Raw genomic sequence first — 20,521 nt, forward strand, 5'->3', positions numbered from 1 at the left:
TATACCAATAATAATTAACTGTGAGAGAAATGGATGAATATTTACAAAAATATAAACCACCCAAATTAACAGAAGAGAAAATAAATCACTTAAATAACTCGATTTCAGGGGGAAAAAAAATGAAGAAACCAACAATCTCCCTAAGAAAAAGTATCCTGGTCCAGATGTATTTACAAGTGAATTATACCAAACATTTAAGGAACAATTAATTACTATTCTACATAAACTATTTTAAAAAATAAGAGAGGAAGAGGTTTTGCCCTTTTGACACCAACATGATACCTAAACCAGGAAGAACCAAAACAGACAAAAGAATATTATAAAGCAATCTCCCTAATGAATATTCTTGCAAAAATCTTAAATAAAATTTTAGCAATGACACTACAGCAATTTATTATTATTAGGATAATACACCATGGTTGGATTTATACCAGGTGTCAGGAGATGATTCATCATTAGAAAAGTTACTCATCATAATTAACATATCATAACAAACCACAGAATTATATCTTATATCAATAGTTGCTGAAAAGTCTTTGATAAAATACATCCATTCCTATGAAAAACTAGAAAGTTTAGGGATAAATGTAGATTTCCTTAAAATAATAAATAGTATCTAACTAAAATCATCAATAAATATCATATGTAATGGCAATAAACTTGAAGCATTTCCAATAAAATCAGGGGTGAAACAAGGAAGCCCATTATCACCATTGCTATTTAATACAGTAGTAGAATTGCTAGCAGTAGCAATAAGAGAAGGATAAGAAATTGAAGACATCAGAATTGGCAATGAGGAAGAAAAACTTTTACTTTTTTGCAGATGATGTGATGTTACACCCAGGGAACCCAATAAAATCATCTAAAAAAACTCCTTGAAAGAATGAACAAATTCAGCAAAATAGAAGGATTTAAAACAAATGCACATAAATCATCAGCATTTCATATATGAACAAAGCCCAAGAGCAATAGCTAGAGAAATTCCCTTTAAAATCTCTATAGATGACATTAAATACTTGGGAATCTACTTCCTAAGATAAACCCAGAAACTGTATGAATACAATTATAAAAATACTCCACACCCAAATAAAGTCAGATCTAAATAATTGTAAAAAATATTAAATGCTTATTATTAGATTGAACTAATAAAATAAAAAATAACAATTCTAGCTAAATTGAATTAGTTATTCAGTGCTATACCATTCAAACTTCCAAATACTTTCTTTACTGAGCTAGAAAAAGTGGTAATAAAATTCATCTGAAACAACCAAAGGGCAAGAATGACAAGGAATTGATGAAAATTGATGAAAAAATATATTTATATAAAGGAAGGTGATCTAATTATATCAGATCTAAAACTATACTATGAAGTAGCAGTCATCAAAAATGCCTAGTACTGGTTAAGAAATAGAGAAATGGATCAGTGGATTAATAGAGGTTCAAAAGAAACTGTAGTAAATGATAACAGAAATCTACAGTTTGACAAACCCAAAGACTTCAGCTTCTGGGATAAGAATTCATTAGTGACAAAAATTGTTGGTAAAACTGGAACATAGTATTGCAAAAGCTAGGCATGGATCCACATCTCACACCCTATACTAAAATTAGGTCAAAATGGGTAGAGGACATAAAGGACAAGACCATAGATAAATAAATAGAACAGAAAGTACTCTATCTTTCAGATCTATGAAAAGGGTATACATTTTTGACCAAAAAAGAATTAGAGCACATTAAAAACTGCAAAATGAGTGATTCTGACTGTATTAAATTTTAAAAGTTTTTAAACTAATGAAATCAATGATGCCAAAATTAGAAGAAAAGCAGGAAACTGGGAAACAATCTTCACAACTAGGAGTTCTGATAAAGGTCTCATTTTTAAAATATAGAGAGAATTGCATCAAATTTATAAGAACACAAGTCATTCGCTAATTGATAAATTGTCAAAGGATGTGAAAAGTTTTCAAATGAAGAAATCAAAGCTATATATAATCATATAGAAAATGCTCTAAATCATTATTGATTAGAAAAATGAAAATTAAAATACCAATGAGGTATCTTCTCACATCTATTAGATTGGCCAAGATGAGAATAAGGGAAAATGATCAATCTTGGAAAGGTTATGGGAGAATTGGGACATTGATGGACATTGAGGACAATATATTAAACCATTCTGAAGAGCATTATGGACCCATGCCCAAAAAGTAGCAAAACTATTCATGCCCTTTGACTCAGCAATTCCAACTCTAGGTCTATACCCAGAAGAAATTATCAAAAGAAGGGCAAAGTTCTACATGTTCTAAAATATTCATAGCAGCTCTTTTTGTAGTGACAAAGAACTGGAAATTGAGGGGATGCCCATCTATTGGGGAATGCATAAAGAAGGTATGTTACATGAATGTTATGGAATATTATTGCTTGATAAGAAACCATACATTGTCAGATTCTAGAGAAGCATGGAATGACTTATGGATCTGATTCTGACTGAAGGGAGTAGAACTAAGAAAACAATTAGCAACACTGTGAGATGAACAACCTTGATGGAAGCAGTTCCTCTCAGCAATCCAGAGAGCTAGAGCAACTGTATTTCACCGGCCATAGATTATATTGTCCCCCACCAGAGGAAGGAAAACAAAACAAAAACAAAACACACACACACACACACACACACACACACACACACACACATAAACACACAGACAAAATCACCCTTCTGAATCTAATGAACACTTTATATTAGGTATCTCATATGTATCTTTTCCCCTTAATCCTAATTCCTCATACTGAAAATTACTAATTTGTTAACATGTTTATCAAAATATGCATGTAAAATGCAAACTGACTGTGTGCCCCTGAGGGGAGGGGTGGTGGGAAGGAAGGGTGGAAGGAAATTTAGGAATTTGAAAATAAACGTGCAGTTGGAAGAAAAAATAAATATATTTTTAAATAAAGAAAATTCTCTGAGGGGAAAATAATTTATTGGGAAATAAACATAGCTGGTATATGTTAGTATGGGACTCATCATATGAAGGGGCTTTGAATATTACAACTGGTAGGGAACCAATGGAGCTTATTTACCAGTGTAGTGACATAGTGAGACCTGCATTGTAGAATCATCAGTTTAATGGCTGAGTGGAAGATGGACTGGAGTGAGAGAGTCTGGTGCCACCAAGATCCAAAAACAGTTCATTGCAAAAGACCCAGTGAGAGGTGAGCCCCAGGATACTAGTTGTGTTTTTAGAGAGAAGGAACATATACAAGAGATGTTAGAAAGGTGGAAAATATAGAACTTGGCAGCAGATACATGGGATGAGTTTGAGGCATGAGTAGGGGATGGTAGTTAGATGATGACCCTCTGTGTTTTCCTCCTTTTCAAATCTTCTAACTCCTTATTTCTCCCCACTCACTCTATGAATAAATTACAAGTCTTGAGGTTTTTTTTTGTGCTTTTATGCATTATTTTCCTGACTCCATCACTCTATGGTGCCTTCAACCATACTGGAATTTTATCTTTCTTCCAATTTGCCTCTTCACGTGCCTAGATTTTTTTAAATCTCAGCTCTAGTCCAGTCTAATTCAGAATATTTAGCTGGTCCCTTCTTCTTTCTACACGTTTTCTAGGTTTCACATTATCTTAGATGAATACACAAGTTCTCAACAAATCTAGAATTGGATAAACCAGGGAGCATCATGACTCCTCAGTTATGAAAATCTGGGGAAGATATACTAGAAAATGATGAAATCAGGGTGAAGGAAAGGAGAGGACATAGGAGAAAAGAGTATGGGAGAGAACTTCTTTCATGAAATTTGCTCAAACTCTCAGTCCTTGGACACAGTGGCATAGACAATGGACCCTCTGGATGTCTTTGTGGAATCATTTTTCCTCTCACTCAACACATTTATGTTCAGCTGTGCATAGGTCACTCCCTGCGGCTCTTCATTCATGGGAATCTGCAGGAGAAGTTCAAAGTTAAGGGAACAGTGAGTGACTTTGGGGCAATTCTTCATCGTTTTTGTGTTTCATCAATGCTATGAGTCTTTCTGTGGAAATCTATGCATGCATTTTCCTTCTCATTGATTCTATTACAGGCACTCCATAGGTCTATATAATAAATTAGTCATGTGAAATAGAATGATTATAATATTTAATAAATCATCCCAATATGTTGAGGAACCTGTAACCAGAGGCCTCACATTTGGGTGACTAGAAGAAAAAAAAATAAGTGAGCAATTAAGAAGTCTAACTCTATAACTGGAACCTATCATGAAAAGTGAGGATCAGGATGTAATAGACTGGGGGATGAAATGATAGGGCTAACTTACCAATGGTTGTTTTGATCTTCCCTTGGTCACCTCTGGACCTGAGGTAGAGGGAAGGTTCCATCATTTCCACAGCCCTCAAGACCATGATACCTGTCCACAATTCCCCATCTGTCTCATTATCCCCTTCCTGCCTAGATAACTTACTTATAACTGCATCTCTGGGGTTCCCAGGGTGCTGGGACGGGCAGATACTCAAAGGATGACAAGGGCAACAAACCCACCTGGGTCAAGAGAAATGGAGAAAATAGACAATGAGGAGGAGAATGATCTTTGAGCACCCTCTCATCCCTACATACTCTATTCTACGTAGAGTCCAGGATTACATAGAAAGGAAGGAACAGGGGACATGGGAACAGGAGCTGAGTCTCCTTACCTGCTCCTGCTCTCTCCTTGGAAAGAGCCTGGAGAGAGAGTCATGGAAATGGAAGCAAGGTTAGAGAACTCAAGGGAGGAAATAAGGGTCCCAGCCTTTACCCATCTCCATTCCATAATACATGAAGGGTATAAGTCTGTCTCACCTGAAGTGATGGATCTTTTATAGAGGAATGCCAACAAAAGAAGGCAGAGAAGGAAGAGGAGAAGGGAAACACAGCTGAGGGTGATAATGAGCTTCTTACTGGACTTTGAACCTAGGGTGATAGAGAAGAATGTTTACAAATCACTGTCCTGAGGGGACCCTCTCATTGATCAGAAACCTTCCCAGGCATTTTCTCCTCCTATCTTCCTCCTAGCTAACTTTCACCACAAACATTCATTGACATAAAGACTGCTGAGGGGCCTCATCCTTTGAAATTTGGTAGAGAACCCCTAAAACTCCCATAGAGACATATGGGTCACAGGGCTGCATGGGGGAAGTCTCCTGTCCCAGCTCACATTTTTGGTTTCTATGGACCTGGAATTGAGGACAGTGTCAGCATCTCTGTTGTCACATAACCCATGTCTCTCCTTTTTTCTTTTTTTCTTTTTTCTCTTGGAGTTTTGAAATAAAATGAGGTTAAGTGACTTGTCCAAGGTCATAAACTTAAGTAAGTATTAAGTGTCTGAGATCAGATTTGACCTAAGGTACTCTAGATTCAAGGTCAATGATCTATTCACTGTACCACCCAGCTGCCCCTCATATGTCTCTTGGGCAGAGCCAAGGTCATGGTTTCATTTCAGTGATAGGGTTGAGGGAGGGAGTGGTCATTGGTCCCTGCACTGGGTTCTAGGGGCTTCTTTTCCTCTCACCTTGCACTATAAGCTGCAGGGGGTCACTATGTTGTGTCCAAATGCTTCCATTGATCCTGACTTGGTAGCCACAGCTATAATTTCCAGAATCCTTAGGGGTCACATGGGCCAGGAAAAACCTGGCCCCATCTTTAGTGGTGTCCATACTCTGCAAGATATTCCCATCTCTCTCCTTGTACAGAACAAAGCTCCTATTCTGTGAGGGTCCCCAGCACAGTAGGGTCACATCAGCACCTGAGGCCACCTCTAGGCCAGGCCAGACTGAGATGGAAGGTTTGGTGCGTACACCTGGAAATTCAAGCAGAGGTGAGAGCTTCCAAGTGTCTCCCCAAGGTATTATGAGGGGGTGAGGATCCAAGAGCTGGGGTGTCCCTAAAGAAACCCCCAACTATTTGTCCTTTCCTCTGACTCTTTGGTTCCTCCTAGCCTGAGATCATCTTCCCTGGAAGACCTGGGGATTCCATCTCTGATGTTCCCTAAACACCCCTAGAAGCAGTGCTTCTTCCTTCCATCCTTGTCCCTGGAACTTGGAGCAGAACCTGAGCTGTTCCACTCTTCCCCCTTTGCTCTCTACTTCCTCAGGGACCCTTTGCCCTTGCCCCAAACTCAGGATGGTCTAAAGAGCTCTAAAGAGCCCAGAACAACATTCCCCTGCCCCCTGCTCCCCAGATTTCCTGAGCTCCTCCCAAGTTCAGTCTCAATCCTTTCTCCATTGGGGCCCTGGACATGCCCTCACCTGTCACCCAGATCTCTAGGGCCTCACTGGCCTCAGACACCTGGTATGGTGGCATCCTCCCATAGTAGACACAGCTGTAGATGCCAGCATCCTGGGGCCCCACAGAGAGGAGGGGGAAGTCAGCAAAGGTCCCAGCTAGATTCTGGCTCTGCAGGGGCAGGGGGGTCCCCACTTTCAGCAGAGAGAATGTCACTCTCCAAAGGGATGACCAAGGGGGCAGCCGGCACTGCAGAGTCACATGAGTCCCCGGCATCACCACAAGGTCTGGGAGGGCTGAGAGGGAAGGCCTGGGCAGAGACCCTGTGAGAGGAAGAACATAGAGTGGGGTCAGGACCCCTGGGTCGAGTCCCTGCTCTGCCTCTGAGTCTCTGAGTGACCATGGTCCATTCACTGTCCTGTCTGAGGCTCTGATTGTTGTTTGGTCATTTTTCTGCCACATCCGATGCTTTTTGGGACCATTCAGGGTTTTCTGGCAGAGACTCTGGAGCTGTCTGCCATTTCCTTCTCCAGCTCATATTACAGATAAGGAAACCGAGGAGAGAGGGTTAGGTAACTTGTCCAGGGTCACACAAGAAGTGTTTGAGGTGAGATTTGAGCTTGGAAAGTTGAGGTTTCCTATCCCCAGCCCCTGCCCCTGCCCCTGCCCCTGTGCCCTCTGGCTAAGCCACAGTTCTTTCCTCCCAAATGAGAATTTGACCACAGAATTCGGCATCCTGCCCAAGCTGTAGGTCTCAGGAGACTTGCCCCTTCTCCTCCAGTCTCTGATCTCAGGTCCCTGATGACCGCCCTTCCCACAAGAAGGGGAAACCCTGGCTGCTCCATCCTCATCTGGATGCTCACAGCCAGGCCCAGGGCTCAGCCTTCACCTGGACATAGATCCTGATTAGGAAGACTCAGGTTCATCTCCAGGTTCCGTCACTCACATTTGGTGTGAACCTGAATAAGTCCTTTCCCCCTGGGTCTCAAGATGCTCTTTGACAATAGTTTGGCCTCAAGAACCTCCAAGGGATCTTTCATTTCTGGGTTCCTGGGACTCTTCTCCTCACCTCCAACATAGACCCCCTCCCATCTTTATTCCCCAGATTCTAAATCAGAATAGAAATGCCTCATATCTTCCAAGACCTCAGAGTCCTGACAGATCCCAGGGCAGAGCTGATTGTGTAGACATTATGGCCTTGTGTCACTGAGGCCCCTTTGTGAGTAGAGGGTCACACTGTTCTGGGGCCTCCCACCCCCCTTACCTGGCACCACCAGTTCCAGGGCATCACTGGGCTCTGATTCTCTGGCAGAGTTTGTCCTTTCACTATAGGCACAGCTGTAGCTCCCAGTGTCCTCAGATCCTACAGATGGGAGGAGGAAGCTGGTCCAGAGATCTGCCGAGGTCTGGAGCTGAAAGGTCTTCTGGGTCCCTGTCTTCCACAGGGTGAAAGTCACCTCTGCTTGGGTATACAGCTTGGGCCTTGAGCACCAGAGAGTGAGGTTGACCCCTGGGCCCATCACAAGGCCAGGTTGGGCCCAGAGAGTGGGCTTGGGGAGTCGTCCTGAAGAAAAAGTGGGGGCCATAGTCAAGGTCAGGGGTCATTTCTAGTGCCTCTTGACTAATAACAAAAGGGCAATTGTGCAGGGATTGTGTCTCTGTTCTCCCTTCCCTGTCTAGGGGGTCTGCCCAGACCTGGGGACACACCCCCACTATCCTGGAGCCCAAAGCTGAGCCCATGTAGAACAGGAGAGTGTCCCAGGGTCTCCTCCATCCTCCCCCAAACACTCCCTGCAGAATTCCCAGATTTTGTTCTGTCCCCACAGCTCTGGGGGCCCCTGAGGTATGGAATTGGGGATTTGGGGCTTCCATCTCTAGTCACCCATCACAGTCAGCTCCAGAGGGTAGCTGGGACGTGACGCTCGGTGGGGGGCTGTCTTCTTGTAGTAAATGCAGCTGTAGCTCCCACTGTCCTCAGCCCTCAAAGAATGAAGTGAGAATTCAGCCTGGCCTCCTGTAGGATTCTGGGTCTCCAGGGGCTCCCAGCTCTTTGCCTTCAGGAGGGCAAATCTGTAGTCCTGGGCAGGGTACTTGGTTGACATTTTGCACTTGATGGTCACTGTTGTCCCTGGGAATACTGTGTGCTGATGTGAGGCTTCAATGGAGGGTGGGGGAAAGCTTTCTGTGAAAGAAAAAAGAAAGTTGGGGACCTGTCCTCTCCCCCAAACGCTTTCCAATATTTGCCTGAAGCAGAGATGAGAAGTGGGGTGGAGGTGTTGCTGAGGGTCCCTGGTTGGCCCATTGTCTAGTCCAGTAGCCTTGTACATGTCTGGGATCCTGGGCCCCGCTTCATGAAGTTATTCTGGACGCAGGAAAGCTCTGAGACCAGACAGTGATGTGAGGAGAAGAGACATGGGCAGAGAAGGACCCCACTCCCACGTCCCACTCTTCTCACTTCGTCCAGCAGCCTGGCTCACCCCCCCCCATCAACCTGCTGGGTCCAGGGAGGATCCTCACACAATATCACTAACAACATTAGAACCTTCTATTAGATTCGGGGGTTTGCAAAGCTCTGTGCACCAATAATCCTTCAGGAGTGGGTTCAGACTGGGGCCCCTGGTAGCACACCAAGATCTCCCCACATCCCCACCCTGCTTTGTGGAGCCAGGTGCCTGTGCTACTCTCCTGCTCCCCCCTTCAATGAAGCCAGAACAGAGCTGGCAGAGTTTGGGGTGACCCTGGGTGGTGGGGCCTGGGAGAGGAGAAAGTGGTCATCCTCTGGGCTTCCCTGGGAGGAATTTGGTATAGATTCATTCTACTGCCTTCGATCATTCCCTTTGTATGAAGTGGCTGGGCTCAGTGTTTGTGGGGGGGCAACAAGGGACAGGGAAGACCCTCTCCCCCACAGCTTCGGGGAACTCCCAGGCCTAGGGAAGTCAGGGGTTTGAGCTCAAGGGGATCCATTAGAAAATGCAGTCGATGAGCTGCATGTCATGGAGGAAGAAACCAGGGACTTCAGGAGGCCCAGCACTGGTCCACAGTCATGCAGCCAGGATCCAGTGGGGAACAATTTGAACCTTCTGCATCAGGTTCCAAATCTCAGCCTAATCCTCCTTCAGGAGCCTGCCTTGTGAACAGGGTAGATGGATGGCAGCCTGGGACTTGAAAGGCAGGGACTCCAATGACAGAATGGGTTCAGCACAGGGATGAAGGCACCACTCTGGGTGGGCCAAAGGCCAGGATCTTGTCCCTTGATGTAGGCAGGCATAGTATCCTAAAGCAGCTAGCACCTGAGCTGGCCTCTAAGGAGGTAGAGGAGAGTGATGGAGGAAGGAAGACAGGGTGGGCCCAGGCCGGAAGACCTGGGTGAGGAAAGGCTGATGGGACATGATAGGAGGTGATGGTTATGAATCCATGTTCCAGGTTGTTGGGAAGTGACAGAGGAAGGAAGATAGCAACTAGAGAGGTGAGATGTGACCAGTTTGGGTAACAGGACTGACAGAAAAAGTCTAAATAAAGTCCTCTCAGTAAAAATATGGGTGCCCCTTGGCCCAAAGATTCTGGGCAGCCTCAAAGCGAGATCCAGCCCTGCTCCCCTGGAAGCAACATTAGGTTCCACTGACCAGATGGGGAATGTTCCCTGATGGTAGGAGACATGGCTTCAAATACTACCTCTGAAACCAAAGAACCCTCAAGTCACCTTACCTCTTCTCCAGGCCTCAGTTTCCCCATCTGTAAAAGAGAAATCATGGTCCTGTGCTCTCTTCCTCACAGCTTTGTTGAGGAGAACTATTTCAGAACTTTATTTTTGCCCCCAAAATTAGAACTTGGGAGGAAGGGGAGAGAGAGGTAGGTAATCAAGGTTGCTGGTTGACCCACTTGTAGCCTCCTTCCCATCAGGGAGGGTTGAATACCAGCAACCCTCACCTCTAATCACCACCAGGACCAGGGGTTCACTGCGCTGTGACCACCAGTGCCCCTGACCACAGCGGCAGTTGTAGCTACTGGCATCCTTCCAGTCATCCACACCATGAAGCACAAATTCTGCCAACTCCCACGATGCATTCCTCTCCTCTTTGAGCTTTCCATCCTTCCATAGCTGCAATCTGTCACAACCCAGGTGGCCCTGGCACTTTAGGGTCACATTTGCTCCCTTGGAGACCACAGGACCGGGCACAGCCCAGAGAGTGGGCCTGGCTAGGGTGTCTGAGGAAGAAAAAGAAGCCAGATTCCCTAGCTCCCATCTCTCCACCACAAGATTCTGAAGTCCCTCCCTCACCCTGGTTTCCTTCCCTCCTTATCCTTGGAGAGGATATCTGGGTTGATTTGCAAAGAGGAGTGAAAAGAGAACAGAGGGATATTGGGGAGAGGACTCACCCATTTGTGCCCTGGTTGCCCAGTCCAGACAGAGCACTGAAACAGAAGGTCAGAATATAGAAAGCTTCACTCTAGTACACACTGAGCTCCCTCCCCAACTCCTGTAAAAGTTTTTGAAACTCTAGTTCTGCTTGGGTCAGAATATGAAGGAAGAGCTCTTTGAGCAGACATGGGGTCCTGCTTTGTCCAAGAAGGGTCTGTCTCCTCCTTAGACTTGCCCTGATCCTTTAGCATGAAACACTAAAGACCATGTCCCAGTGTCTGCACCTCCCTAGTAATGACCCTGGAGACTCACCAGTGGAGACCAGGAAAGTCACTGTGGGGCCCATGGTGTGTCTTCAGCTCTATCCTGGGTTGTCCAATCTTAATTGTTTCAAAGGCAAAAATGTTTCAGTACTGGAGGTTGGCTCAGGATGTGGTGGCCAGCCCTGCTGCCTTACACACCCCAAACCCAGGCCCCACCATTTCCGCTCTTATAATGATAAAAGATGGTCCTTCAAGTCTTAGATCTAAGGGGATCTGATTGTCTCGATGCTAGTGTAGCCTATCAAGAACCAGAGGTTCTCTTAGGTATCTTGTAATCAGGGAAGGACCCAAAATATTGAGATTCTCTGTAAATTGCTGAACCCTAATGAAATTCAAAGACTAGACGCAGAGGCCTAATGCCATGACCCCAGAAGAGGCATCATCATATTCTGGACACTGTTGTTTGTTTTTATCACAATCTATATGTATGAAATGACTTTTGGGATAGTCCCTTTTGCCTTCTCTCTTGGGTTGAACAACAGCTGTGATAAAAACATCATCATCATCAATAGCAAGAATGGCTGTCATTTATTTAGGTCTTTAAATTTTTCTAAATATATTACAAATACTGTCTCATTTGATCCCCATGGCACATGGGAAGTAGGATCTATGTAACCACCATGAATTAGATGAGAAACTGAATGAAGTTACTTGCTTAAGTTCATGTAGCTAATGAGTGTCTAATGCAGGTATTGAACTCAATTTCCTTGACTCAGGTGTTCCTAACAAATTCTTATAAGTATGGTAGGAATCCCTGATTATTTAAAGGGCTCCATTTTTGCCTATCCTTTATGATACAGCATCAACACCTTTTAATCCAGGAATGACCAGATGTGGTGTTGGCTACTTTGCAGTGTGATCAGACATTGTGCCTCCCTTGAAAGTGTACCCTAGATTGGACATCTTAAGGGGCCCTCCAGGACAGCAGCTGCCAGATTGGTGTTGACTTGGACATCGTCACTTAGCAATTTGCTATCTCAGAGACCCATGAGGTAAGTAGTTTCCTTCCTAGACAAGACCCAGATCAAACTCACTGACCATTTATTAAGTTTCTGATTATGGTCAAGACCTGTTCTCAGTTCTGGGAATGTAAAAGAAAAAGTATGTTGATGGGAAGTCATAGCTTTGTCTTAAGTGGAATTGTTCATGATAGAGGACATCTTCCAGAAGACATAAAGGAAAATAGGGGCAAATGTTTTGGGACTCTGAAACTGAAACGATTAAACCAGACAGAAGAGAGCCTGAAGGTTAGACAGTTTTAGGCGGGACAGAACCATGCTTCTGAATCCTGAGTAGAGACCTTGGGTAGTAGATAGTCAGCCCTTCACATCTATCAAATGTAAGATTGACTTAATTTTCATTCCATGTGGTTGAAAAAGGGATGAGATTGATGAGCCCACATGTGTGGTGGCAGGTCAGCTGGTCACCGGTTCTGTTTGATGTAATCAAACATGAATATTTATTAAACATATATTGTTGACTGGCTTCTAAATTAACTACTGAGGATATAAGAGATCAAGGTTCTCAAGGAGATTCTATCTTCAGGTGAGATGGCAACTGCACAAAAGGGATGTTTGTGCAGAATAAAAAAAGGTCCATAGAAAATAATTATATGCCTGTGAGTAGATATAAAATCATGTGTGTGAAAGAGGAGGTACTAGAACCTGGGGAATCAGGACAGATTTCATCTTCAAGATGGCGTGTGAACAAGGTCTTCAATGAATGGAATAAATGTGAGGCAAATTCAGAGGGGAGGGCATTAGAGATGTGACAGGTAATATAAATAAATGAATATAGTTCTCTTTTTTTGGCACAGATGTGTGACTATATATATATATATATATATATATATATATATATATATATATATATATATAAAACAGTAGAGGGAACATATCATCCTCAATTTCTCCTCAAAGGATCTGAGGGTTTTAATGAATTAAAGGTTGGATTATAAACAATTTAAGGTAACAACAATGCAAACACTGATGAGATCATCACCTGCACTCCAAAAGGTAATTTAAAAAATTATTTATGGGGAAATGGGATTAAGTGACTTGCCCAAGATCAGGCAACTAGGGAATTATGAAATATCTGAGGTCAGATTTAACTCAGGCCCTCCTGAGTCCAGAGCCATTTTTGTGTCCACTGTGATACCTAGCTGCCCTGCAAGAGGTGGTTTTTAATGTAAGAGTCTGTACAAAATATTTTTTATAAAAATATTCAAAGCAGTTTTTTTGTAGTAAAAATAATTGGAAATTGAGGGGGCGCCCAACAATTGGGGAATGACTAAATAAATTGTCTTATACATATGTAATGGAACACTACTGCTCTATAAGAAATTAGGATGGATGGGATTGTAGCAGTCTGGGAAGACTTGCATGAATTATAGCTGAGTGAAAGGAGCAGAATGAGAAGAACATCATTCACATTAACAACAGCATGGGGTGATGGTCACCGTGATGGACTTGTTCATTTCTGCAGTACCGTAATCAAAGACAATTTAAAAAATCACGTGACAGAAAAAAATCACTAATAAATAAATAAATGAATGAATGAATAAATGGGGTAATCATGGAAAGATCTGGATGGATAAAGTTGAACACAAGGCCACTGAGTGAAGGTCGCATAGATTTCTGTTGGATTCTCTCTATGGTGGTTCCTGAATGGAAAATCTTTAGTCTTGGAAGGTTGGGCCCTGGAATGATTCTACCCTCCATGTGAGCACCACTCTTTCCTGACAATAACTAGTAAGGTTTAGATCATAGCAGATCCTTAATAAATGTTCATCATTTCCATTCTTCTTGATAATTAGAAATAAATAGAAGCAGAGACCTGTTCAGAGAGGTGAAGGTCATTTCTGCCTCTTAAATATCAGCCAAAGGATCTGATTGGGGCCGGGGGTTTATCACATGTAGAAGACAGAGAGAGCAAGAAAAATCATTCATTTTGACCCAGCAGAATCACTGTCCAACCATACCCATATGCATACTGAGTTGGGATTTGGTCGTGGGCTGTGGGCTGTTTCCAGAGAGAAAAAAAATAATGATTTGTATGTATTTATGTTTCATATCCAAAATATCTCACTCATGGAAGGGAAAATTACAATAGTCTTGGAAGTGTTGTTTCCTAGTTGCACCTTTGGTCCAGTACCAAGAACTGAGAAACTGGTAAAATGTCATTCTCCTCCTGGAACATATTTGTAGTTTCCAATGAAAAGAGCACCTCCAAGGTTGTTGGGTCACTTTTCCTCTCATTTAACATGTTTATATTCAGTTGAGTGTATCTTGCTCCCTGAAGGTTTTCAGTCATGGAGACCTAGGGGGAGGAAATGGAAGTGAGTGACTTTGCCACAGGCGGTTTTAAATCTGTTTGCTTTGACAGCCTGCCTGGTCAAACCTATGGATATCTTCTCAATCTTGTGCCTTTTATTCATATGAAATGAACTACATAACATCACAAAGTTAGGAATGACTTGGAAGTATCATTATTGCAATATTAATAAATCTCTCCAATAAGTTAAGTGATGTCTAGTTCTGAGGCCCAGCATTGGGTAACTGGAAGAGAAAATAGTAATCAATTCAGAAGAGTTTGGGAAAGGTAAAGGTCAGGTTGGGGCTAACTCACCAATGGTTGCCTTGATCTCTTCTTGGTCATTTTGATATCTAGGATGAAGGGAAGTTTCCATTATTCCCACAGCTCCCAGGCTGCGACTTCTCTCCATGATCCCCAGTCCCTGGTCCACTTTCATACCCCTTTCCCTGTAAACTTACTCAGAGCTTCCTCTCTGACACTCTCAGGCTGTTAGGGCAGGAAGAAACTCAAAGCAAGACAGGAGCAATAGACTCTGTGGCCCCTTTGTGGGGAGATGGAATTGGGAGCTTGAGGGGGTTTATCGCCCTGCACCAGACACAGTCAGCTCCAGGGTCTGGCTGGGATGTGACCCCCTGTGGGGACTGTCTTCTCTTAGTAAATACAGCTGTAGCTCCCAAGGTCCTCAGTCCTCACAGACAGAAGTGAGAAAATAGCCCCGGTACCTCCAGGTCCCTGGAGCTTCAAGGGGTTTATGCTCTTGGCCTCCAGGAGGGCAAAGCTATAGTCCTGGGAGGAGGCCTGGGGTGGGATTTGGCATGAGATGGAAAGGGTTGTCCCTGGAGATATTATGGAATGAGGAGAAGGTGAAATGGAGTGTGGGGAGAAGATTCATGTTAAAAGAAGAAGGAAGAGATTCAGAGTCCTGGGTTCTCATCCTTACTCCCTTCCAATAATCCCCTGAAACAGAGCTGAGAAGGGGGTGGGTGGGCTGAGGGACCCTGACCAGGGCCCTTTGCCCAGTCCTCTTAGTCTGTTCATGAGTGGGTAATGGGGTTCCTGGGTCACTCTCAGAAATATGTTCTGGCCTAGCAAGGCTCTGAGAGCAGAGAAGGATGGGAGGAGAAGGGATATGGGCAGGAGTTGGTCTCACCCACCTGCTTCTCTCCTCACCAGTTCCAAGGGCCCAGCTCTGCCCTACAGCCTGGACCTGCTAAGCCAAGGCAGGAATCTAATGCAGAATCTCTGGCTCATTCAGACATTCCTCTTTTCCTTTTTTTTACAAGACCATGGGGTTAAGTGAGTAATCCAAGGTCATATAGTTAAGTAACTATTAAATGTGTGAGGTTGGATTTGACCTCAGGTCCTCTTGTCCCTAGGGCTGGTGCTTGATCCACTGTGCCACCTCACTGTCCCCAGACCTTTCTCTTAATTCTTGAGGTTGACAAAGCTCTGTCCTTTCAATAACCCAGTGACTTGGGGGTTAAACAGAAACCCAGGTTACCAATCCAACCTCATCCACCTCCTCACCCTCCCCATGGTGCCAGATTCTTGTTTTACCACCCACTGCCTGGCCCACAGTAAAGCCAGAGGAGAGCTGGCACAGCTGGGGTTATCCGGGGGTCAGTGGGGGCTGGGAGGGGAGGAAGGGGGCTCCCTCGCGACCACTCCCTAAGGAATTGGCCTTTGGCCAATTCTGCCCTTTCTAAGGCACCAATAAGGTGCTTTGTAGCAGCAATGGGGAACCCTAAGGTTTAGGGAAGTCTCCTCCCTGCTGCCCTCGGGGAGCTCCCAGTCCCAAGGATCACAGTGGTTTGAGTTCAGAAAACTCATTATATAACCCAGCCCCTGAGCCTGGTAACACAATAAAAGAACCCAAGGTTCACAATGTGTAGGGTCCGGGTGCAGAGCTATACATCCAGTACCTGGGCGGGGGGGGGGGGCAGGTGTTGAGCCTCCTTCCTGGGACTCCCAATCTCAGGCTCTGTCCCCTGTCAGCAGGCCACCTGGTAACACAGAGCAGACAGATGGCAGCCTGGTGTCGCAGAAGCTGCCTCTGTTGCTAGAAGGGGCACAAGAGAGAGGGAGAGGAACGAGGGGAGACCCAACTGGGCAGGTTGGATGTTGCCATGTTGGACCTGAGATAAGACAGAAAAGCTGATCTAGATCAAGTATTCTCAATAAAAGCCCGTGTTGTCCTTCTCCCCAAGGCTGCTGGGAATCCTCTGGGAGAGGAGTCGCCAGGGTTCCTGATTGGGTCATCAGGGGACACTGATCAGACAAGGAAAAAGCCCTTGGTTAGAGGCTGGTAGTCATGGGTTCAAATTGTGACCTGATAGTTTAGCATTCATTGACAGGCTCAGATCCCCTTGCCGCCTCTCCAAGCCTCAATTTCCCCATCTGTTAAGGTGCGGTCATGGTCCATGTGCTTTCCTTCTAACAGGGTTCATGAAGAGAAAGGTTGCAAAACCCAAAACGTGGTCTTGGGAAGCATCCCTGAGAAGGTGGGAGGTGACGAGGGGAGGCAGGCAGTCAGGACTGAGGGTCTGCCCTTCTCTATTGTCAACTCTCTGTAGAAATATCTGAAGCTCATCTCTCAAGCCTAAACCCCTCTCCACTAGGCATGTTTGTATATACCAGCACATCTCACCTATCATCACCACCAGGGTCAGGGGCTCACTGAGCTCTGACCAATAGGACCCCTGCCCACAACAGCAGTGGTAGCTTCTCGTATCTCTCCAGTCATCCACCCTCCTGAGGACAAACTCAGCCAGACCCCAGGATGTGTTCCTCTCATCTCTGAACTCTCCATTCACCTATAGCTGGGATCTGTTATTCACCAGTTGGCCCTGGCACCTGAGGGTCACATCTCTTCCCTTGGGGACCACAGGACCTAGGACTACCCAGAGAGTGGGCCTGGGAAGGGGATCTGAGAATGGAAAAGATCCTAAATTATAAAGATTTCTCCAACTCCTGTGTCTCCTTCACCCCCCAGATTCTCTAGCCCCTCCCTGAGGGACGCCATCCATCCACTGCATGGTTTCTTGTTCCAAAAAAATAATACAAAAATGGGATTGTGGGGCTAGACTCTTGCAGCTTTGTCTGAATCACCCAGTCCAGACAAAGACCTGTGAAAAATACTCATGTTCTTAGGGGCTCCCCTCCATCCTACGTCAACCTCATACTCAGTTCTCACCAATGTCTCTGAACCTCTAAACTTGCCTGTGTCAGAAAAGTAAGAAAGACCCCTTGAGCAGAACCTGGGATCCTGCCGTGCACAAGAAGGGTCTGTGTCCTCCTTAGGCTTCTGGCATCTCCTTTAGCATCAGCAAGTCAAGGACTTTGTGTCTTCCCCGCAGTGGTGGCCCAGAGACTCACCAACAGAGTGCAGGTGAGTGACTGTGGATCTCATGGTGGATCATCAGTTCTGACCTGGGCTGTCCAGACACAGTTGTGCAGAGGGGAAAAGATAGGAGGACAGGAGGCTGGCCCAGGATGTGGTGGCTGGCCCTGCTGCCTTATAACCCCCAAACCTGGGCATCACAATTTCAGCTCTTATAGATATAAAAGAGGGACCATTTTTCTTCAAGGTTTAATTCTGAGGGGATCAGAGAGTCTTAATGTCGGTGTATCCTCCAGGGACCAGGTGCTCCTTTGGGTAGCTAGTACAGAAGAACTCCAGGACCAAAATACAAATTTCTTGTAAGTGCCTGCCCCCCCATAAAGATCCTTGCTTTCAACAGACCATAACTGGTCAGAAAGGTGAGATTCCAAGGCTCCAGAAGATTGTGTCTTAGAATAGCTATTCAACTGGTAGGGGAGGGGGGTGGTTCTATGGTTGGGTTGATTTTTTTAGGATTTTTGCAAGGCAATGGGGTTAAGTGGCTTGTCCAAGGCCACACAGCTGGGTAATTATTAAGTGTCTGAGGCTGGATTTGAACTCAGGTTTTCTCCAGGGCCAGTGCTCTATCCATTGTACCACCTAGCGGCCCCTTCACTGCACCACCTAGTTGCCCCTAGGTTGACTTTTTTACTGTCTCATTGGGGTGAACAACAGCAACACCCGCCATCTATGTGACTCTTTAAGCATTCCAAAAGATGTTGCGCAGATTGTCTCATTGGATCTTTGCATCAACATGAGAAGTAGATTCTATACAATCAACTTTTTTCAGATGAGGAAACTGATATAGACGGAGGTCAAATGACTTGCTCAGGTCACATGGCTAACATGGTTCTAAGACAAGAATGTGATGGTTTCTCTGATTTCAAAATCTGTTAAATTCATAAATATGACACCAAATCTTGTAGGAACTTGTTTCTTCTTCTTCCACTAGCTCACTAAATGGCCATGTTATTGCATCACCTGGCAGCCCCCTTTAGCCCAGGAATGGCCAGACATGGTGTTGGCTGTTCTGATGATGTTTTTTCCATGCCCCTTGACCAAAAAATCTCAGTTGTCCCATAGGACCACAGTTACCAATTTGGAGCTGTCTTGGGCATTACCATTCAGTAATTTCCTTGGTTTAGAACCCCATGAGGTAGACAGCTGCCCACCTAGAAGAGAACCAATTTAGACTCAGGGACCATTCATTTAATTTCTATTACAAGATCCTGCTCTGTTCTAGGTACTGGGATTGCGAAGAAAGGACAGCAATGTATTTCAGTAAAAAATATTTTTGCTCAAACATTCCTTTTAGGGAAATCATAGCTCTGCCTGCAAGGGAGTTTTGAAAATGATGGAACAAGGATTCCTTCCAGAAGACACAAAAGAAAATTAGGGGAGCCTGGGACACAAGAGGAAGTAAAATTCAAACAATTAGTTGTGATAGGAAAGAATTGATAGATTAGACGATTTTGGCCTGGACAATCCATGATTCTGAATCCTGAGAGGAGGTTTTGCCTAGGAGATAGTTCACCCTTCAGTTCAGTCAAATGGAAGATTGGATTCGTTGTCACTCTGTTGGTCAGAAAAGGGGGATGAGTGAACTCTATGAGGCCAAGTCAGAAGGTCACTGGTTCTGTTTGATGCACAATCTCTCCTAAATCATTATTAAGTATTGAATATGGACAAGACCCTGAGTTAAGTGCTGAGGATCCAAAGAGAGAAAATGTCTTATGGAGCTTCCATTCTCAGAGGAGACATACATATGCACAGGTGGATGTTTGTGCAGAATAAATAGAAAATAAATATATTCATTTCGATAAATAGAAAATCTTGTGGGAGGGAAGGCAGGAGAAGCTGGGCTATCAGGAAAGACTTCATCTTGAAGATGGTGTGTGGGCAGGGTCTTCAGTGAATGGGAGGATTTTGCAAAGGAAAAGCAAGGGTGGATGGCATTATAGATGTGACAAATTTTTCTAATGAAATTTAACTTTCTATGTAGATGCTGATGTGTGTGCAGACTTTCAAGCACATATAAGCATTCACACTTACATGAAAAAAATATCCTCAATTTTTATCTTATGATGTAGTGGTTTTAGTGAATAGAAAACTTGAGATGTGAATAATGTGATGTGACACTTCCCCAAAATGCTGCTGAGATCATCCCCTACATTAGGAGAAGTGATTCTGAGGACATAAACTGATAATGCTCCTGGGCCATGCCTAGAGGAGAGCCCCTCCAGAGTACTGGGTTCAGGGGTGTGTGTGATCTTGTAGGAAATACTTGCACAACTTGGAGAAATTCCCATGCTCAGTGATCTGAATGATCATAGATTTTATAGATTTACTGCAGAATGGAGCTCTCTGATGATCTCTTCTAATCCATTCATTTTATAGGTCCAAAAATTTGAAGCCTTGGAAATTCCAGTGACATACTCAGTGTTAGAGAAAGGATGACTATTCTATATGAGGATAAGGTACAAAGAATTGAGATATATGTATACCATTTTATAAAAGACTAGGGAATAGCTGAGTATCTTTATTTTTAAAAAATGGGTCCTTATTCATATTTTTGAGATTCCACATGTTCAGAACTTCTTCCAGTATATGTTTGGTTCTTCTTCTTGCTCCCAGAACAACTTTCCATAAATCTAATGTTATTTTAAAAAGAAAAAAATGTAAATCAAAGAAGAAAAATATCAAATCTGGTCCACAGATTATAGGACTCTGAAAATATTTGCAAATTTCCAAATTTATGGAATATATGGAATTCCCCATTGCAGAAGAGATGGGCATTTTCTAATTTTATCTTATTTTTTCCCACTTGTGATGTTGGGGAAAGGAGGATTCTGAGGATTAAATTCATTGGATAATGAATCTGTAA

At 44.1% G+C, this 20,521-nt stretch overlaps 2 protein-coding genes across 2 annotated transcripts in view; one reads left to right on the top strand and one right to left on the bottom strand.

Moving 5' to 3' along the window:
• Positions 1-20,521, top strand: part of LOC141509174 (uncharacterized) — a 1,085,709-nt gene that overhangs the window by 870,353 nt on the left and 194,835 nt on the right. The gene's annotated exons all lie outside the window — the stretch shown is intronic.
• Positions 2,788-11,006, bottom strand: LOC141509955 (immunoglobulin superfamily member 1-like). The gene is made up of 12 exons (XM_074219855.1): positions 10,933-11,006; positions 10,638-10,673; positions 10,188-10,466; positions 8,143-8,442; positions 7,525-7,824; positions 6,284-6,583; positions 5,548-5,835; positions 4,839-4,949; positions 4,694-4,721; positions 4,465-4,541; positions 4,321-4,358; positions 2,788-3,948 (listed from the first exon to the last, which is right to left on the bottom strand). The coding sequence occupies exons 1-12, from the start codon at positions 10,964-10,966 to the stop codon at positions 3,817-3,819; spliced, it is 1,923 nt and encodes a 640-aa protein (XP_074075956.1). The 5' UTR covers positions 10,967-11,006; the 3' UTR covers positions 2,788-3,816.

This window comes from Macrotis lagotis, chromosome 1 (assembly GCF_037893015.1).
Source record: "Macrotis lagotis isolate mMagLag1 chromosome 1, bilby.v1.9.chrom.fasta, whole genome shotgun sequence".
NCBI lineage: Eukaryota > Metazoa > Chordata > Mammalia > Peramelemorphia > Peramelidae > Macrotis > Macrotis lagotis.